This window comes from Micromesistius poutassou (assembly GCF_964030765.1).
Source record: "Micromesistius poutassou genome assembly, chromosome: 6".
Classification (NCBI taxonomy): Eukaryota; Metazoa; Chordata; class Actinopteri; order Gadiformes; family Gadidae; genus Micromesistius; species Micromesistius poutassou.
The window spans coordinates 3,819,622-3,840,773 of NC_140276.1; the positions used below are offsets into that span (position 1 = coordinate 3,819,622).

Consider the following 21,152-nt stretch of genomic DNA (forward strand, 5'->3'; position numbering starts at 1 on the left):
GTCACCATCGATATACTGTGCATAGCAAATAATTATAATACGAGAACAGAAAAGATAACCATATAACATGCACTATCTGTAAAATAAAACGTTTAAGTAAGAGGGAAATGCATATATTTTATGCTCACTTTGCACAAATCAATGAAGTTAAATGGATAAATTCAGGACTAAGAGGGGAAGGGAATATTACAGACCTGGCGACGCAGGTCCCTGGTCTTCTTGGTCATCCTGTCGATGGCGGTGTTCAGGGCATCACTCCTGTCCTTCCTACCCGCCTGAAACACACATGAGAGGGACGCAAGGGGTGAGTTACTGATTGACACCTTTTTTTCCACCCAAAGGGTCGAAAGAGTCAAAGTAGTGGGTTTTGAACAGTATAAGAATTGACTATTGGGCATCCACAGGGCAATAAATACACATAATATATACAATTGGCGTGGTATATATTCTGCTTTTACATGTTGTGTCCAATAAACTCAAAAGCAATGTTTTTTTTCAATTTACCCTATTAAAATAAAACATTCAAAACATAAAAATGTTTTTGATGCACAGCCTTGCCATCGCAGCATTACACACATGCTGCCAAAGCATACCACAACAGCATGAATGGTTGTAGCACTGATCTATACACCACCACCCCACACACGCACTGCCCTTTTCCCCATCAGGGGGTCATGTACATGGTTACCAGCCAGAGAGCCGCATCTGTGTTAATCCACCGTGGTTTTGTGCAGACAAAACGTAGTGTTATGGCAGAGGTCTGCTCTGCCTAGACTATATCAATCCCACTTTAGTCATACCTTGTCTATGTATCGTATTCCCCGACATTAGAGGTTATGCGGTTCTTCCCCCAGTAGCTGATGCAAGGGCAGTTAGAGATTGCAGCATAATTCACAATACTAAAGTCGAGGCTACCTCCATTTTCTCTCCCGTAGGACAGATTTAGGGACATTCTTTGTCGGCCACATCAGCAGTCACTGGGGTTGTGCAGAAATCGTTTAAATGAAAATAAAGGGTTCTTTGTGGGCATAATGATCACAGAGTCTGTGATATTGATCCCACACCAGCAAGTCCCCTTAATTGGGCCTCCAATAAGAACACTGCATTGCACTCAATTTAAACAGCATTCTGAGATCAAGATTTGAGGCTGGAGCCAGCCATATCCAGGGAGTATAGATCATTTCAACTGCGAGACATAAACGGTTCCATTTTTCCCACTCCCTCCCTCACACGTTCAACAGAGTCCCAATAGGGGATCGAGGCGATCATACTTTAGTGGACAAGGATGGCAGCGAGTATGCCAAGTGACCCAAAAAAGAATTTAACAAAAAAGAGGAAAGAAAATAGCAGACAGATTCAGTGCTCTATACACTGACTTCAAAAAAGAGTCAAAAAAGACAAAAAAAGAAAAAAGACAATAAAGAAAAAGGTTATATTTGGCTACTGCCATTTCTATTTAAGTGATAATTGAACAATAGATGGACAATAACAAAGCAGAGTGCTGTACCAGTGCTCATCATAACACAGAACCGCAGATCACAAACATTTCTTTGGACCGGGAGCTTTTGTAGTTTTTTCTTTTCTGTAGATGCCTGGACCGTTTCCTGGATATCAATTTCCCAACAAAGCTTGAATTCTTAATGCGATTATGTGTGCATTCTTAGGCTTAACACAAACAGACAGAGGGAAACGTGTGTCCTATTGCCGCTGCTGCTAATGTTCAGGTGTAAACACGTTGTAAGCTTTACATCAGGTCCTGACATTCCTGCTTAAAATCTGAATCTATGTTTTGGACAATACAGGTACATCAAAAGGGGGAATAATCACAATATTACTAGTGGCAAAAATCACTGCTTAGATATATGGTTTCTCACCAGCTGCCAAGAAGCGCAGTGTTATCATTAATTTAGTCTCTCTCCAGGGGAAACAAAGTCCCTGGAGTTTGTGCTTTGTTTGTGGATGAGCCCCAACACCATAAGCTTCAACTCCTGGCATAACAAAGGTGTAAGCACGCGGTATTCACCGCTGCATTAGCCGCACATGGCTTCGTGTCACTGCTCACTCCAGGGATGTGCACAGTCCAGTTTCAGAATGTTATCTTGGGATTATTTTACTAGCAGTTGCCAGTCGCAAGTGTAGTACAGAATAATAAGGGGATAGGAGAGTAAGCGCACTATAGAAAACTATAAATTATAATAAGAAATGTCAGAGCAAGGACGGTTGCATTTTGTAAAGGTTGCCAGTCAGAATATGCAAAACTTGTATGATGGGTTATAACCATTATATATATTTTAAAAATTGCCTGAATTGTCATATATTCAGAACAATTATTTAGTCAGCCACATTGGATGGTATACATTTCCATGTATAAACTCTGCCTAATGTGTGTGGCATGTTGTAGCCTCATTGAATTTCCTGCATAACATTTACATTAGCCTTTATAGACATTTTTTCGGTTTAACAATTAGGGAGCACCAAGGTCACTCACTGCTGATCACTGAACTTAAGGTACCTACTGATAAATAGGATAGGATATCCCAATCCTGTTGTATCAACCCAACAGCATTGACTTACTTTGGAGTTGGAATGGGACAGATGATTTTGTACCATTCAGATGCTATGCTATTTGCCACATGAATAAATTATAAATTAATATCCATTACCCAAATATCTTGATGCTGGATTTAGTATTGGAAATGCATCATTTACAAGACACTTTTAACTACCGTGCATCCATCAAGTTACATATTCTTGATTCCTGTCTGACGTTCCTGTCTTTTCAGAATCTGTTTTTGTAAATTATTTAAAACCAATGCCCTTTGTGAATATGAGTTACTTAAATGTACTCCTTGAAATGCCAAATTGAATGACCAATGAATTTGAGCATGAACTATTCTACAGAGCCTGGTTTCCCTTCTAAAAAGCATTACATCAATTAAAGTGCATATTCTGAGTCTAGAAACTAAATTAAATATGAAATGCGTACATGTTGAAATAATGTTTAGGGATTAAAACAACAAAATGCTACATTTATACATGCATCTTTAAATTGTTATCATTTTACTTTGCTGTGTCTCTAGGGGAATTGTTTGGTTTGGTTTGGTTAATTGTTGGGGGTGGAAAATGCTTTATTAAAAACCTGTGCAAAAAATAAAAAGATTACCAACAAAAAAAAAAGATTCTTTCAGCTAATAATGAAAATGTGTCAGCTTTATAATAACTGATGGCCTTGTGTTTTAGCCCAATGGGCATTTCGTCCAAGCATTGTTATGTTACTGCTACTTTGATTAAACTTCAGATAAGCTGGCAGCACTTCATATGGCCATGCTCAAAAATTAAAGAACCACACTCTGGAGGTCTAAATTATAGATGACAACTAGACACACTTTCTGTTGTAGACATATGGGGGTGAGAACCCTCTTGGTCACCCTTTGCAATCTGATGTTTTACTATGAAAATCAGTTTTCTTTAATAAATCCATTTTGCTTATAGTCCTCAAATGTATACGGCTAACGGCGGGGCAAGGCTCAGCTTTACAGCCATGGTTAAATTCAACAGTGAGCTGCCGCAACACGTTGAGATATCAATATTCTGACTGTGACGAGCCAGTGGGAGGAGGGAATGGACGCGAGGGGGAGGGGGCAGATCGAGGTGCGCACATGCAGCGCGTACGAGGTAGAGAGCAAGTTACTGAGCAGGGGAGTGTGTCTGTGTGTATGAGAGAGGAGGGGAGAGAGAGAGAGGGAGAGAGAGAAACGGCACTGATGATCGACGCCAGGCTGCCACCACTCTGTAGCATTGAGTGGCTGCAACAAAAAGCACAGAATAACATCCACGACTGTGCTCTGCTTTTTTCCCCCTCTTCTCCTGCGTCTCTGCTTGCAGACGAACACTCCGCACATTGCGCTGCAGAGGCGGTGCCGAGACTGAGCTGGCGAGAGAAACGGGGGTCTCTGGCATCAACAAGTTAGGGTTTAAGGGACCAGAAGCCATGAAAGGGGAACACTTGATCGCCAATTAGGCAACTGATTTGACATTGTTGCCGTGGAATTGAGTGGAAGGATTTAAAAAGAAGAAAGGAAGAGGTCGTTCTTTTCACCCGGGGTATTTTTGGACGCAAACGACCAACTTGAAGACGGAAAAAAAAAAGGATTCCTTGTAGAAATGGAAAAGATGAAGCAGAGACCGGATCTAAACTAAAATACAGGAAAAACTAAATCCATTGGAATAAAAACATTTTGAGGAAATGGAATTTCCGATTTTGTTCTTACTGGACGGGCTCTCTACTGCTTTATTAAAGAGGCTGAATTATTTTGTGTTTACTCAAAAGGGTTTTCTCCCTATGGAATTGTGTTCCATCTGGCTGCTCCAAGAGTCTGCGGATAAAGACAGTTGAATGCAGCCTCCAATGTGCACAAAAGAATGGGTAAGTTAGTCCCTTTATCTAGCAAATCTGGAGCTGAATAGGGAGCAAGAGTAAAAGAGAGCGAGGCTGAAGACTAAAAGGCTATTGAGCCCTGCCCGTGTACGGCATTTGTCCTTCATCTTCCCTATTCATTAGCCTTCATTTTAAATGTATAGATTTCTAATGAGCGATATGCGTTTAATTACGGATGGTTATCCTCATCTAGTAAGTATGAATCCTCATCTATGATGAGGATTCATACTTTTAGTAAATGATTTTTAAAACGTGGAACTTAAAAAAATGTAATAGTTATATTCAAGCAAAAATGAATTATTGAGCAAGAAAAGAAAAAAAAAGCCTAGAATATGTCATAATTCCAACTAAGACGTCATTGAGGATGAACAAACTAAAAGGGTCATGTTAAGTGGTTTTCTTTCGGCTAATTAAGATACATAAATGTTTGTGCCAGAAAGAAATAACATGTATAGCGACTGAAAATCCTCATTTGATTTGATTAAGAAAGTCTGTAGTTCACAACGCATTGAAGAGAAAAAAACGCAGGGAGACAAGAGCATGTTGCCATGCATCAGCAATAAGAGCTCTGCAGAGATTTGCTTTCCCACCTCAGTTCATTTTTATCTTTGAACCCACCCAGGTTTCCATTCAAGGTGGCCATTGGTGGGACCCGCACCAACGGCACTCTGTCTATGTCTGATCAGCATGCTGCTACTGTGTCTGCTGCCTCCTGCGTCGTGCACAACCTGCCCTCAGAAATGCCGCTGTGAGGACCTGCAGTTCTACTGCGACACGCAGGGGCTCCAAGCGCCCCCAGATGGCGTGGACAAGGGGGCCTTGGGGCTGTCCCTACGCCACAACAGCATCACTGAGCTCAGCCCCGACCAATTCTATGGCTTCAGCCAGCTCACCTGGCTCCATCTAGACCACAATCAGATCACCACCGTTCAAGAGGATGCCTTTCAGGGCCTCTACAAACTCAAGGACCTCAACCTGAGTTCCAATCGCATCACCAAGTTGCCCAACACAACCTTCATTCACCTCATCAACCTACAAATATTGGACCTATCCTTTAATCAGATGACTGCATTGGAACCAGAACTATTTCATGGACTGAGAAAGCTCCAGATTCTCCATCTGCGCTCCAACTCCCTCCGTACCACACCTGTACGGGCCTTCTGGGACTGCCGCAGCCTGGAGTATCTGGGCCTAAGCAACAACCGTCTGCGGAGCTTGGCCAGGAACGGCTTTGCTGGGCTCATTAAGCTCAGAGAGCTGCATTTGGAACACAATCAGCTAACCAAGATCAACCTAGCTCACTTTCCACGCCTGGTAGCCCTTCAATCTCTCCATATACAGTGGAATAAGATCAACAACCTGACCTGTGGCATGGAGTGGACCTGGACCACCTTAGAAAAGCTGGACTTAACCGGGAATGAGATTCGGGTCCTGACACCTGATGTGTTTGAAACATTGCCAAACTTAAAGATTTTGCTTCTGGATAACAACAAACTGAGCAGTCTTGATCCACTGGTCATGGATATGTGGCAGTCACTGGGCACCATTGGCTTGTCTAGTAACCTTTGGGAATGTACCAAAAGGATCTGCTCTCTGGCCACATGGCTGAGTACCTTCAAGGGGAGGTGGGAACATTCAATCCTTTGCCATAGTCCAGAATATGCCCAGGGTGAGGAGATACTAGATGCAGTGTATGGATTCCAGCTCTGCCATAACTTTTCAGCACCAGTTGTACAGACCATTAGCACCACCACAGAGGCCACTACAACCCCAGAGGTCACAAGCTCACTTTTCGGAATAATGCAGCAGACAGCCACACAGGACTATGCAGAGGATTTTGGGAGCTTTACCACGTTTACCACGACGACGACGACAACCACTACTAAAATACCACGCACTGCTCCGGCCACCACCACCACGATGGAGGAGGCAGCAGTCACAGATGACTTTGAAACAGACAATACTGTCCTCACCCATCGGGTTATCATTGGAACTATGGCCCTCCTATTTTCATTCTTCCTCATTATTTTCATTGTGTACATCTCACGCAAGTGCTGCCCTCCCACCCTGCGCCGGATACGCCACTGCTCGGCTATTCAGAACCGCAGACAGATGAGAACGCAGCAGCGCCAGCCTATGGCAGACCTTGCCACACAGGTACCCTATAATGAATATGAGCCCAGCCATGAAGAAGGAGCCCTCGTCATCATCAACGGATATGGGCAGTGCAAGTGTCAGCAACTGCCTTATAAAGAGTGTGAAGTATGAACTCTTATTTATTCCTAGAGCATATGGTTTGCCATTTGACCATTTCAGATGATACAGGGTTTGTTTGTTTTTATTTCCAGTTTCTATAAATATATATATATACAAACATAATTTCTACGTTTTGAGATTATGAGAGCTGTTGAATGGGGAAATGAGAAGGGTTGGCTTTGACAGTTATAGGACGATGTAGAAATGTTCACAAATTTATTTTTCTATGAATGCAGAGTTGTTCATATCAGGCAGGGGCAATCACTTTGAATGGGAAACTAAACTGTGAGATTTGTCTCCTCATTGTCAATATATATCTTGCAGCACAGAGTGGATAATTAGCCAGAAGGCCCTCTGCTAAATGAAGATTTAGTGGGGAAAGATTAATATACAAACAAACTTGTTTTTCATATACAAAGTTACCAAATAGACTCTTTGATGAAGTTTATATAATGCACCAGACACAATAATTTGATGGATAAATCAAATTAGTATACGTTTCCTTCGTTATAAACCAATGTGGTTTGAAAATAATTAAGAATGAAAATGGTAAGTCACTGTCAGGTTCCCTCTCAATTTGGATTCCTTCAAATTGTATTCTGAGAAATTGTGTTAAAATGAAAGCCATGTTCAGTTTTATTTCTAATTAATTTGTTTTTATATGTTTAAGTACAAAACATTTCCATGTACCATTTGTACAAAGGTTGATAGATAATTGATCTAAATTACTGTTTAATGTTTCACTGGCTCTAGACACTCACACTGTGACTATGATTGCAAACAAATTAACCCACAAACCATTGTTTACTTGCAATCCAATATATATATATATATTTGACTATTCAATTACTAAGGAGAAGAGGTTAAACGGTTTCAAACTTAAGATTGTTTTCCCTGGGGCCCAGTGGAACATCCTCTTCATTAATCGGGCCTGACAAGCTCAAGATTTAATCAATTAAAGCCAAGAAAGAAAAAAAGATGTGTCCCAACATGTCACCCACCCCAGTGATGAGTTATGTTATTGGATCACTCCAAAGTTGTTGTAGACAGACACGCTTCATCAGTCAAGAACATCGCTTAAAAACATTTGCTTCAAAAACCTAACCAATTCATCAAAGAGGGTTTTGGCTCTAAAATAAAAACCCAGCAGAGAAAGAGCCAGTCGACAGTGCAGTTGAAACTTGGGTTGATGGAGCAAAATTAGCTCTTGTGATACGCAAACAGGGAGCCTGGGTCAGGAGACATTTGTATGCAGCAGGGCGAGGGCGTGCATTAGCATCAGACTAAAGCCGCTGCAGCAGCTCCGCAGCTCTTTGTGTTCGGCTGGGCTGTGGGGGCAGGGTGGACCAGAGGAAGTGAGCAGAGGTGATGGGACGGCAAAAAGGGCCGACTACAGGCTAGTATCTAAGGTTTATCTGAGCCAATGAATGCCCTTCCTGTCAAGTGATGGTATTCCAAACAGGCTGTAGTTTGAAAAGGGTCGATCAAATGAAAAACATTTCCCTGACAGTACGGCAAAGATCATTCAAAAATAAGATTGAGAGTCCAACATGGGTCTTTCGTTTTGCTACCAGTTCATGTAAAAAAGAAAGAGGTGCCGGTAGCATTGTTGTGATGTCCTATATTAAGAGTATGATATCGTTCCAACACCAAGTTTAGCTTTTGGATTCATTTCTACAACCAATTTATATCATATTAAATAAAAGAAACTAGTTGGTGCAACATTTCCGTCTGTAAGCAATCATAGCAAACATTGGCAGGTGCTCCTTTGATGGCTCTGCAAGATGTCATCTGTAGGAAGCATGACTTTCTACAGAATTTTCATTATTTAGACTTGCCTTTTCAAAACAATATTATCAATTCATTTCATCATGTTATCTAGAAGGCTAGCAAGTACCTAGCAAATGAATCAGAGGGGGTACTGAAAGCTTATACACATACATCTTTAATAACTGTAGCAATTTAGATCCTGACAATAACACCATACTGTAAAAGGCCAACTGTCAGTGTATACCAAAATCAATTGTATTACTTTCTTAAAACCCAAGGGACACTGACTACATCATTCACCAAATGCTATGATCCCATTTGTTTCTACTTCCTTCTCTATCGCAGTTGATCACAATTGCCCTTCAAATCAGTCTTGCATGTTCAAAGTCAGCACAGAGTTATTTTTATCTTAATGTAATTCAGCAAACACTGTTGAGAAGCCTTGTTTTTGATAGTGGGGAGGAATGGGGATGTGTGGATTTTTTAATGTTCTGTCAAATCACTTGACATTTCACTGTTTAAAATGAAGCTTGTACCAAGTGACTAAAGAAAACATCCACACAATTTGTAGAAATATGCATCCCTTTGCACTCTGGCTCTTTGTCAACTGTTTTCGGTTCTTGTCATACTCTTGCCCTGTTCCCTTTCCTGCCTAAATAGAAAAGAAAAAAAACACCCCCTTTCTCTTCCCCAACCTCTTTGTGCAAAATGAATGCTTTTCTCCTCCCTGTTCCTTTTGTATTGTAACATGTAAAATTTCATATCTGTAAAGTGGATAAGATGTGGCAAACAAAAAAAAAAGTCTTACCCCTCCCCCATCCCTTCAAAACATATATTTTTTAAATAAAATGACTACAACTTACTGAGTGTTTGCTTCCTGATGGATGCGTACAAGTAGGGGTTTAGGGTTAAACAAATGATTACTTTCGAATCAGAGCAACGATTAAAAGGACTTTGAAGTTTTAATTTATATTTCATACATGTCCCATTTATCCAAATGTGTATCACTTATAGTTTCTAAAACTGTAGAAATAACCATTACATGCAGAAACATCCTAATCTTTCGTTAATAGATTTAAACAATAGACCATGCAGGAAACAATTGGGAAGTAGGCTTTGTTCTACTTCAATACTGAGAAGCCAACATGAAATACCCATACAGTTCAAGCCCTGTCCTGCACTGACAAACTAAAATAGCATGCTGCCTGAATTATTCTCATCAAATGGAGGGACATTTGCACGAGCCATCCCAAGCCCCAAGGCTTTAATGGTGCTGCAGGAACCATGAGAAATGATTGACAGTGGTTGAAAATGATTATCTAAACCACTGACTCATGATATAAACAAAATAGCAATGAGAGGAATTACCTCAGAGTTTTGCTGGAGGCAAACTCATCCTATTAAAGTGTACTTTTCTTGATGCTGGGACTGAAGACCTTTCAGAATGTGCATACAAGGTTGGCCCAATTCAAATACAGCGGTTTCTCCCAAGTGCTCCAGATGGCTCAACTGTTACTGTAAAAAACCACTGGAGTGTTATAGATTTGAAATTGTAGCCCATTAAAACTCCATTTTGAAGGCAGTTTTTATTATTTTGAAAAGTTATGAGGCTTGTGAAAGTACCTTGAAATGTAAGGTCTCTCTGATGATCAAAATCAGGGAAAACGTGTGCAGCACAGGGTTGTGGTGGCAGTGTAATCAATGTCATTAAAATGATAGCCCCTCTACAGCTGTGTGAGAGCTCAATTGTTGATACAATTGTTGAAGTTCTAAACTTGCATCCTAATAGCAATAAATATACTGTGGGCCAGTTGATTTGTTTCTCAAAAATAGCATAACATCTCAACGTGTCAGCAAGGACTAACCCCACAGACAATTTGAAATTAAAGCGAATGCTTTTAGTGTTGAAAAGCACTTAACACAGAAAAATTGGCTAATGACAAACAAGATAGGGCAATAACACATTTGACTGTGTTAAATATTCCTTTTCAGTTTTTGTTTTCAAAGAATTGTATTAAATGATCTAGCAACGAGTTGTTAACCGGGTGAGCAGACCCTAGCAAGTGTAAATTTAAATAAGATTGCGATACATTCAAGGGTAAAATCTATTTCTGATATCCAAGACACACAAAATCCAGCCTGTGCAGGCATAATTAGTAATGGATCAGTTGCCATTGAGTATATAGCAACAAATTAAATTTGAACAATCTCTTCAAGATTTCCTGGTCAGAATCAAACATATACCCTACAAATAACTTCACAGCTATGTTTTGGTCCTGCCTAAAAAGGTAAGCATAGCCAGGACAAACATGGTCGAGTACACAATATAAATGCAGGAGAATTGAATTACAATAGAAAAAAAAGACAGTATGATGCCCTTTACCATTTTGGTTGAACCAATAAATGCTTGGTTTGCCTAATTGTGCTTTAGTATTCAAAACGATTAACTGTTGAATAGGCTAGTACAACTTAGGGGTGGATTGCCATTTTCCCTAGTGGCTTTGGACATGGAAGTCTCCATACATTTAGAATTTAAAACCAAACAAAAGACTGCATCATTGGGAAGGCCACACATTGCAGATGGAAAAGGTTGATTTGTCAAGTATGAAAATCAAAGAATCATGCAAAGGTCATTTTGATATTTCAGGCTGGCAATGCATTTTGTGCATTTGTCATTTTTCCCTTACGGCAAGAAATTAGCATAAATTGTCGTGATTTAACTTGGGACTTTTAGGCCATATAATAACACTTGACACAAGAAGAACCACCACATTATTTTCTGTAACACCCCTCCTGGCCACAGAAAACAATCTATAGCTGTTGGCATTATTGCCTTTGTGACAAAGGGTATCATGACACGGGTTACTAAAGTGTTTCCCCAACAGCTAATTAGCCTCAAGATTAAGCTCGTTGCTTACATTGTTTTGTTAGATCATTTTCTTCTACGAAGAGTTTGCTCTATATTGTTAGAATGGTACTGACACCACAGCCAAACTATAACATGTACATGACCCATATAGTGGGGGACATACACATTTCAATAGATTGTTATTCATTTTTTGATTTCTTGTTATTAATGGAAATCAATGACACTTTATTTTGAATAATTTAGTATATAAATGGTAATTTGTCTTTTTAATCTCACCATAACATTTTAGATATAAATAGAGCTATTTATGTAAATTAAGTAGACTGGAAATACCCGTCATTGAATACATTGTGGCCTAAGTGAACTATAGTAGTGAGTGAGTGACAGACACCCATCTATCATTTCCTTCAAATCCAAGAATAATCTGCATATGAAGAAACCCCCCCCAAAAGAATGATTCTCATAATCATTTGCAATTGAAATTTACAATTACAAACTGGAAATACAAATTAAACTCTGGAGAGTAGTCTCGGAAATCCATTTTAGGAAAAGTTAAATTAAACAATTAGTGCTAATAACGCCAAGGCACAGCTGTGTAATTCATTTGAACCTAATGCTGGGTGCAAACTACAGGATAGGCAGCAAGGTTTTGAGCCCGATTTGCCCCTTCTGACTGGTCAGCAAGGCAAGGCAACTTTATTTATATAGCACTTTTCATACACAAGGCAGACTCAAAGTGTTTCACATATAAACATTGTCATACAATAAAATAAAATAATAGACAAGTAAAATAGATAGAAAATAAAGGCAAAGTTAAAAAAAAAAGCATTTTAGAAAGTGCAATGTATTTAAGATCAACAGTCTCTGATACCCATGTCGGGACTCCGACCCGACCTAAGGGAACTTGGTCCTTACCCACGTTGGGACTCCGACCCGACCTAAAGGAACTTGGTCCTTACCCACGTCGGGACCCCGACCCGACCTAAAGGAACTTGGTCCTTACCCACGCCGGGACCCCGACCCGACCTAAAGGAACTTGGTCCTTACCCACTTTGGGACTCTCTGGTATCAGATCATGTATCTCTCTGGTAAAAAATAGGCAAAGTTAGTAATAAAATAAAAAATAGAAAATTAAAACTGCGCGCAGTGATGAACGGGACCTCGCGCCGGCTTGCAGCCGCCACTACGAGGTCCCGTTCATCACTGCGCGCAGTTTAAAAAAAAAATCGCGCCGGCTTGCGGCCGCGTCACGTGCCGTCGTAACATGTGTGCTGGCAAGATGTGCACATGTTAGGACCGCACGTGACGCAGCCGCAAGCCGGCACGAGGTCCCGTTCATCACTGCGCGCAGTTTTAAAAAAGCGCAGTTTAAAAAAAAATTCGCGAATTTATGTAATCTGTAGAAGCAGAGGTGCCCTGTGGTGTCCTACTGATTGTTTTGACATTAACATGTAAGAGCACATTTAACTGAATTACATGTTGTAACAACTTTAACTAACATTATTAACCCTACATCAATGATCCGATAAATTCCCTAGGAGGAGTTAGTTCAAATACAAGGCGACGGAATTCAAAAATGGCCAACTTTGACGGCACGCCACGGCCACGCCCTTCAATGTACAGTCACAAATAGCACGGTGTTGGTTCAGCACCATTTTTTGACTGTACTAACCAATTGTGAAGCAGATGCGATAAATTCCCTAGGAGGAGTTTGTTCAAATACAATGCGAAAAAGTGAAATTCCATTCAAAATGGCCAACTTTGACATCACGCCACGGACACGCCCTTCAACGTACAGTCCCAAATAGCACGGCGTTTATTCAGCACCATTTCATGACTGTACTGACCAATTTGGAAGCAGATTCGATAAATTCCCTAGGAGGAGTTAGTTCAAATACAAGGCGACGGAATTCAAAAATGGCCAACTTTGACGGCACGCCACGGACACGCCCTTCAACGTACAGTCACAAATAGCACGGCGTTGGTTCGGCACCATTTATTGACTGTACTGACCAATTTTGAAGCAGATCCGATAAATTCCCTAGGAGGAGTTCATTCAAATACAAGGCCAAAAAGTGAAAAAAATTCAAAATGGCCGCCGAGAGTGAAAATGAAAAAATTAAAATGTCCGACTTCCGGTGGGTTTTGGGGCATGGGTCCAAGAGGCTTTTCTGTAGATATTGTGACCTTGTATGTGCTTACCGAGTTTCATACATATTGGTGAAACGTGACGTAGGGGCTGCATTTTAAAGTTCCTGTAGGGGGCGCTACACACATGAGAAACACGATTTTTGGTATGTGAGCTACCGGCACCAGTATACACGTGTCCTGTGAATTTCATATTCATAACTATTATGATCTCCGCAGAGTGATCGACCCTCCTCTGGCGGCCATGTTGTTTTTTCAATCGACTTAATTTTAATTGAGCAGTTAGAACTTTGGTACCTAACGGCCATTGAATTGGTCCCGCTCAAATCAAACATTGCGTCTATGAACTGTGGCTATTTTAGTAACGGGCCACGCCCACTTCGATGCCACGCCCCATTTGAAAAAGTGTTGACTTAATCTTGTTCAGAATTTGATTATGAACAACTTTAGTAGAGAGGTTCAACACCATAGGAGTCCAATTAATGTAGATATGTGCAATTTACTAATTTTGGGGTGAAAAACACACCCCTTTTTGAACTCAATGGCTCATGGGTACTTTGAAATTTATCCTACAGACTAATCCTTATGTCAGATTGAAGATAATGGGCCATAGATGATATGTGCCAAAGGATTTATGTCAAAGTCGAAAAACCTGGGATCCTTGGGGAATTTACTGTTTTTAACTAAATTCAAAATGGCGGGAAATCTGGCTACCGGAAGTGCTAAGTTAGTATCTGCAAATTTCTTCATTATGAGGATTTGCATATGTGTGCAAAGTTTCATGAGTTTAGGTCCAACCGGTGATGAGTTATGCTTGTGCAAACGTTGAAATTTTGGCATAGTTGGTATAGCGCCACCTAGGGGCGAATGTGAATTTGAGGGCTAGAATATCAAATTTTTCACCAGTCCCACAAAATGTGCCAAATAAAAATGAGTTTTCGAATATGTGCAGGGGGGGAAAAATGCAGTCGAAGATGAGGAAAAATAAGAAGAAGAAGAAGAATAAACATGAGGATTTCAATAGGGTCCTTGCCAAGTTTGGCTCGGTCCCTAATGAAGTCAAAGTTAAAAAAGTATTGTAGATTTAGCAGAAAGCTAAAGCAAACATAAAAGTCTTGAGTCTTGTTTTAAAAGCTGTCAGAGTTGGGGCAAGTCTTAAATCCTCAGGGAGTTTATTCAAGCTATTTGTTGCATAGTAACTAAATCCTGCTTCCCCATGTTTCGTGTTGACTCTGGGGATAATTAACAGATTGGTCTCAGAAGATCTTAGTGGCCTAGAAGGCTTATGTAGTGGAAGCATATCAGTTAAATATTTAGGTCCTAAACCATGTTGGGATTTATAGGTTAGCAACATGATTTTAAAATCAATTCTCTGACATACAGGGAGCCAATGTAACGATTTAAGAATTGGTGTAATATGTTGACATTTTAAAACTTTGTTAGAACTCTAGCAGCAGCATTCTGAACAAGCTGTAGTTGCCTTAAGAGTTTTTTTTGGGGAGACCTGTAAGGAGACCATTGCAGTAATCAAGCTTGCTAGTGATGAAGGCATGTACAAGTTTTTGTAAATCTTCGGTAGACATGAGCCCTCTAAGTCTTGCTATGTTATTAAGGTGATAATATGCAGATTTTGTAACTGATTTGATGTGACTGTCGAAATGTAAATCTGAATCCATGATAACCGCTAGATTTCTGGCTTTGATTGAGGTTTTCAGGGACAGAGTGAAGGTGTTGGGTTACTTTAAGCCTTTCGGTTTTAGCACCAAATGGAATTATCTTGGTTTTGTCTTCATTTAGTTGAAGGAAATTTTGGCACATCCAGTCTTTGACTTGCTCAATGCACTGGCACAACAGATCTATGGGCTGATAGTCATTTGGTGATAGCGATACATAGATTTGCGTGTCATCAGCATAGCAATGATGGTGAATATTGTTATTTTGCATGATTTGCCCTAGTGGGAGCATGTAGATGTTGAATAGAGAGGGTCCTAAGATCGAACCTTGTGGGACTCCACATGTCACGTTGATTCTGAAAGAAAGACGCCAATGGAAACAAAGTAGTTCCTATTTTGTAGGTTCCAATTTAGACAGACTTTGCTGAGGACTTTTTTGGGCAAGATTATACAGTGCTATGTGGGGTATGGTAACATTGGATTTACTTCCCCAAACCTGGTCGGGGAAGTAGCAAAAGTGTAATTTTCAGGCCGCCTCCAAGGCTTTATCTTTTGTTCTTTGATCTATTAGGATTTCGCCCATGTTTGTTTAAGCAAATGACATGTGTTTGATTGCGTGATTGTAAGGATTTTAGTTATGAGAATAAGGACAGAATTGGTTAAAGTGTGGTGTGCGGTGTTGGCAAAAGCGATACTGACCACACATTTAACGAGCAAACATATATCTTCATCTATAGTGAGATGTGTATGGGGTCAGTTCAGTCTCATTAATAATGAATGCACAGAGAACAATTCACAAATGTATTTTGTGATTTATATATAAATGACTCAATGACTTATCACAAATAAATTTCCATACACACAAATGCATATCTGTATGTAAAAATGTACAAAAAAAAGTAATACAAACTGTTAAACATGAATTTACAAGACGCTTTATTTGTGAACTTGTTTGCATTTGTGTGTGAACTGGTCTGTATTTATATGTGGATTTTTGAGACTCTCCTGACGTGGCTGGATTCACAAATGCATTTTTTTCAACAAGGAACTCTCTGTAGCCAATCAGATGCCTCCCTCGTTTTCAGCCAATCACATGACTGCAGTCCCTCGGTCAAATGTCTGAGAAATAACATGGAGTTTTTGAATGATCGTACATAACAAACTGTAGGTGGCGAAGCAGTAAAAGCTGCGTCACTTTTGAACAACACACTTTTTCCATCTAGTTTCGACTGGTTTTTAATAATCGTTTACTACTTTAATGGCACGACAATCCAAAAACTGTGGGACTGCAGTTATGTGATTGGCTACCGATAGTTCCTTGTTGAAAAAAATGCATTTGTGAATCCAGCCACATCAGGAGAGTCTCAAAAATCCACATATAAATACATACCAGTTCACGCACAAATGCAAACAAGTTCACGAATGAAAAGCGTCTTGTAAATTAAAGTTGAACAGTTTGTATATAAATGTAACAACATCCAACACCAGGTGGCATGTCATGGGACCTTTAATAGCCAAGAAAATATGTGTACAATAGGGTAAAAGGCAGAAATGGTCTAAATACCATTTGAAATAATTTGTGTTAAAAGACAATCTGTTCAGACTAAATGCCCTGCTCAGTTTACAGAGACAAAATATTGGCTGTTACAGAAGACGTGAGCATGAAGCATCAGCAGTAAGCATAAAAAATAAATGAAGGAACAAAAGTGGAATGGGGTGTAGGGAGTGTTTTTTAAAGGAAAAGGTGGGATCACCAAATGCTGAAATAACTGTGTCCAAGTGTGTGAGAATGAGGAGTGCACATATAGCACAACATAACTGCCATCCCTGAACCAGAGGTTTTCATATTTAAGCAATGCATGCATTGTTGATATTTTTTCTCTAGCAACCCTGAGAGCCCTGGTTGCCTCACCAGGGCTCCAAATAAATGCTTTTCCATGGACAACTTTTCCAGACATTTCACAGGAAGTTAAAAATTTGCATCAAAAATACCAATGCTGGGGGTACATTTTGTTCCCTTCATAGTTGCCTTCAAACCTGACCCAAAACTCAGTCAGTCCTCAAAAGGCTGCACATTTGAACATTCCCCAAAACAACCTTTTCTTGTTTAAGAAACACTGCATAGGAATATCTAATGTGGTGCCTCTAGCCATTTAAACAAGTGAGTAAGCAAAATGTAAAATTGGCATTAATTTCTCATTTGCCTGCCCTGCCAGCATAGTAGCCTAATAAGTCAAAATAGTAACTTTGTAAGGCTGTTTGTTAACATAGTGCTGAGAATGAGCAACATCTCACCAAAAAGTCACCGAAAAATGTCAGGGTCATAGCTTTACCACCATTGTCTATGGAACAGTGTTCATTTTGGAGCAAAAGAGAAGGCACATAAGGTAAATGTGTTAATGCATATTCGCACAGTTAATCTCCCATAACCTTATAGTGCCGAGACAAAAAAGCAATATTAAGAAAAAAACAATTGGCCACTGTCCTTCAGAGGAGAAACTGTGCATTATTTGAAAGAGGGCAGACATTAATATGATTTATCAGTGTGACGGCCGGGTTTGCATGATAATGAAGGTCACCTAATGCGTGTTGTCCTTTCCATCATTTAACCCCTGCTTCTCAAGGTCAGCATGTTTAGACCCCCACATTGGCCATATATGATGCTTTAGATGTGCAAGCATGTCGGTGCCCAGCATGTCATATTAAGACGTCATGTCCGAGGCAGTAAGCGACTATTCATCAAAAACAAATTCACAAAATCCATTTAACCTACAAAGTAAGTCATTCTGAAACACAGTATATGTGAATAGTCGCAAACTGTTATGCCGTTTACGAGGCTCCCAAATAAATTGCCTACTTGTGTCATTATACACCCTAACAAAGAACAAAGGTCAGATCTTAGACATGAATTCTATATCAGAAAAACAAAACATTTAGGGACATCTGCTGGTCTCGTAGTCAAATAGTGACACTTTGAAAAATTGATTAAAAACAATGTACTCAAAGACATGTTTTTATTTATAAAATGTCTACCTCACCTGCAAGACACATACACATACAAACTAGAACGGGGTGTACTAGCAACTTCTTCTTTCTTTCCAAGTAAGATATGGTTAAATATAAACATGTGCTGAAGAACAAAACTACAATGAAACCAGCTACCGAGTAGGTGTTTTGACGCCAAACCAGCCAGTATTGCAGACATCAATTCTGGAAGCAATGAGCCAAGCAGAAAACAAAGCTAAAATCCTATTAGTTCACATCAAGAGACCTGAGGTGACATTTGTACTGAGCACTAGCAACAAGGGATCTGCCAAGCTCTGGAAAAAGAGAATTACCACATAAATGAATATAAAATTACTTTCATTTTTCCCTTCGATCAATAGTGAACACTGCCATTTCTCTTCATATAACCTTTGTTGGTGTGCTTCATATATAAACCGGGCACGGCCTAGTGTCCCGAATGTGCAGCGATCATTGACCTTCAAATTTGTTACAAGTCTCCCTGACCAGCCCTGCTAAGGGGATTAGGAACACAATATCCGACACCCATTGTCCAGACCAGAACAAAACTGGGGAAGGATTGTTCAGTTGTACAAATAAAAATGATAGAATATTGCAAGTTGTAACTAGATATCTCTATGCCATGTCTGTCTACTGAAACGGTTATTATAGTAGTATTTTAATGCAGTTGAAGATTCAGTAGTGACAAAGTCTACATCTATGGCTAACATAGCTTTATTCCTGCCAAATCAATTGTATTCTACAGAGTATACAGATTTTTTTTGCAATGCTATTCTTTAGGCCATTTGTACAGCAATATACGTGTTTTCCAAGACAATAAAAGGCAATTGTCTGGAACCATTATGGAGTTCACCAATCCACTCTCTTTGAATGAGTGAATTTATTCATGACAGTTGCTTTCATGACAGCCATGTCTCAGTTTGTCACTTTCCAGTCTTTCAATATTTCAAATTAATGTCCAATTTCTTTACTAAACTGGGCTTGGTGAAATGTCAGTATTTTCTTTCCAGACACAGGAAATGGACCGGGAAAGGGTTCAGAGGCTGAACAAAACATCCCACGCAACATCTTTATGCCAGAAGTTAAATAATGCTATTGTCCTCATCAGGAGAACATAATGGCCACAGAAGGAAAGCAAATAGAGCACCACTTCATTTCTACATGCTTTGCTTTTGATTTATTGATAGTGTAGATGAAGCTACATTAAATATGTATTTTTCCAATCACAATTAATTGATTGTACTTAACCACTGCACTCGCATCACATGATTTGAATCATGCATTAATCAGCAGTAGTGAACAATTACTTGTACAGATTATCCTGTAGTTATAAATAGCTTCTGTTGGCTGCAGTGGAAAAGATCCTAGATGTTGCTATGCATCTTGAAATCAACTGTGATTTCAGGTGCCTGACAAGGTAGTCTATAGGTGAATCATGGTGAGTTATCACGAAAGGGGCAACTTTGAAAACTTGTATTTAAACCATAATATAGATAATTTGATGAACAATTGATGTTAACCATGTCATTTTGATAGTGAAGTACCTGAATAATGTTCAGGCATAAATTCAAGTTTGACATTTATTACATTCTTATCATTCTGTAAACAAAGATGGCAACAAATGACTATATGTATTATTGTTTATATTATTATTTTGGTTTGGTTTAGTTACCAGTGCTAGATTGAGTACTTTTTCACACAATATGCACCTATCAAGAGTGCATAGTAATGAGCTGTTTAATAAATTATTGTATTTCTTTGTGACAAAGGAAAATCTTGGCAATATCCATCTGAACTCTTTAGAAGCAACAAACCCCTACAGTGTTCTCAAGAAAAGCCAGGGCAAAAACAAAAGGCTGTATGGTTTTGAGGCAAATTTCATGTGTGTCTAATAATTATTGTGGCTGACCCCCAGTGACACATTGTGCCTGTAGAGCACACAATAAGAGGGAACTAAATTACAAGACATTGATTCATGTTATTGATATTTGTGTGAAGCCCTTTATGATCAGATATGATATGTTGCAGCAAAGAAAATAGACCACAGCTACTAGAAAGTGAGCAGCCCAGACAACAAGCAATGAATCACTGCTCGGGTCTACAAAGACAATATTTCTGAAACCCTTTAGAACAGCAGAGCGATAATGATTTTGAATACGGTAAAAGGCTTCATGGAGAATAATGTTTCTTTGACAAAACTTTGTTGCTGGTTATTTGATCCAATGATGCATTTGCACTTAAGTTTCAAGGTGAAATTACATCTTATTTTCTGCAACATCCCTTTTGAAATGTAGTCTTAAAAAGGATAAAGGATAAACGCAAACCATTCCAACCCATGTCCCGTTCCTAGCCATGGTTACCTACACTTAAAGGCCATTATTCAATTGTCTTCCATTTAGAGATAAATCTGATTACTATGAGGATGGCAAGTTAGGTGAGCCACTCAGACATTCTCCCAATGAGCGCAAACAGTGGGAGCATAGTGCAATTGGTATAAAACAGAACACTTCCACTCAGTACAGGTGCCTGAGGCAAGAAGGCCGAGCGGAGGAGTGAGTTGTGTAGAGAGAATCATAATGGAAAAATGAAGACTAAGGTAAGAGAAATAAAAGTTTGAAATGGGAAGTGTGGTTGTGTGGGGGCGGGCAGTGTGCAAATACATCTGAAATGTGGGGAAACGCAGCGACTATAATAGTATTTCATTAAAGATGTCTTACTGATCTAGCAAGACCTTTCATTTCTGATCCAACAGATAATGCAGGACTCCTGCTGAGGGCTTTTTGAATGGCATCATATTAATGTCAAAGCGCCCTAGCATCAGTCTATTCTGTACAAAATCTTGACAGATGCTGGAAACCGGATATGCATTATTAATCGTGGCAGAAATGGTAAGGCTCTGGATGTGCCGTGTTAGGCTGTCACGGCAATATGGAATAATTAAGGTCACTCTGTGGCCATATGGAAGCACACCATG

The 21,152-nt window shown here is 39.6% G+C and overlaps 2 protein-coding genes across 2 annotated transcripts in view; one reads left to right on the top strand and one right to left on the bottom strand.

The window, feature by feature from the left end:
* ctnna1 (catenin (cadherin-associated protein), alpha 1) overlaps window positions 1-21,152 on the bottom strand; it is an 81,403-nt gene that overhangs the window by 37,894 nt on the left and 22,357 nt on the right. Inside the window, exon 8 of the mRNA XM_084469892.1 lies at window positions 195-275. Within this exon, the coding sequence (XP_084326018.1) occupies window positions 195-275 (81 nt within the window). The remainder of the gene's footprint in view (window positions 1-194; window positions 276-21,152) is intronic.
* On the top strand, window positions 4,423-6,706 carry lrrtm2 (leucine rich repeat transmembrane neuronal 2; the record flags this gene model as incomplete). Its single annotated transcript, XM_084469055.1, has 2 exons — window positions 4,423-4,426; window positions 5,061-6,706. The coding sequence occupies 2 exons, from the start codon at window positions 4,423-4,425 to the stop codon at window positions 6,704-6,706; spliced, it is 1,650 nt and encodes a 549-aa protein (XP_084325181.1).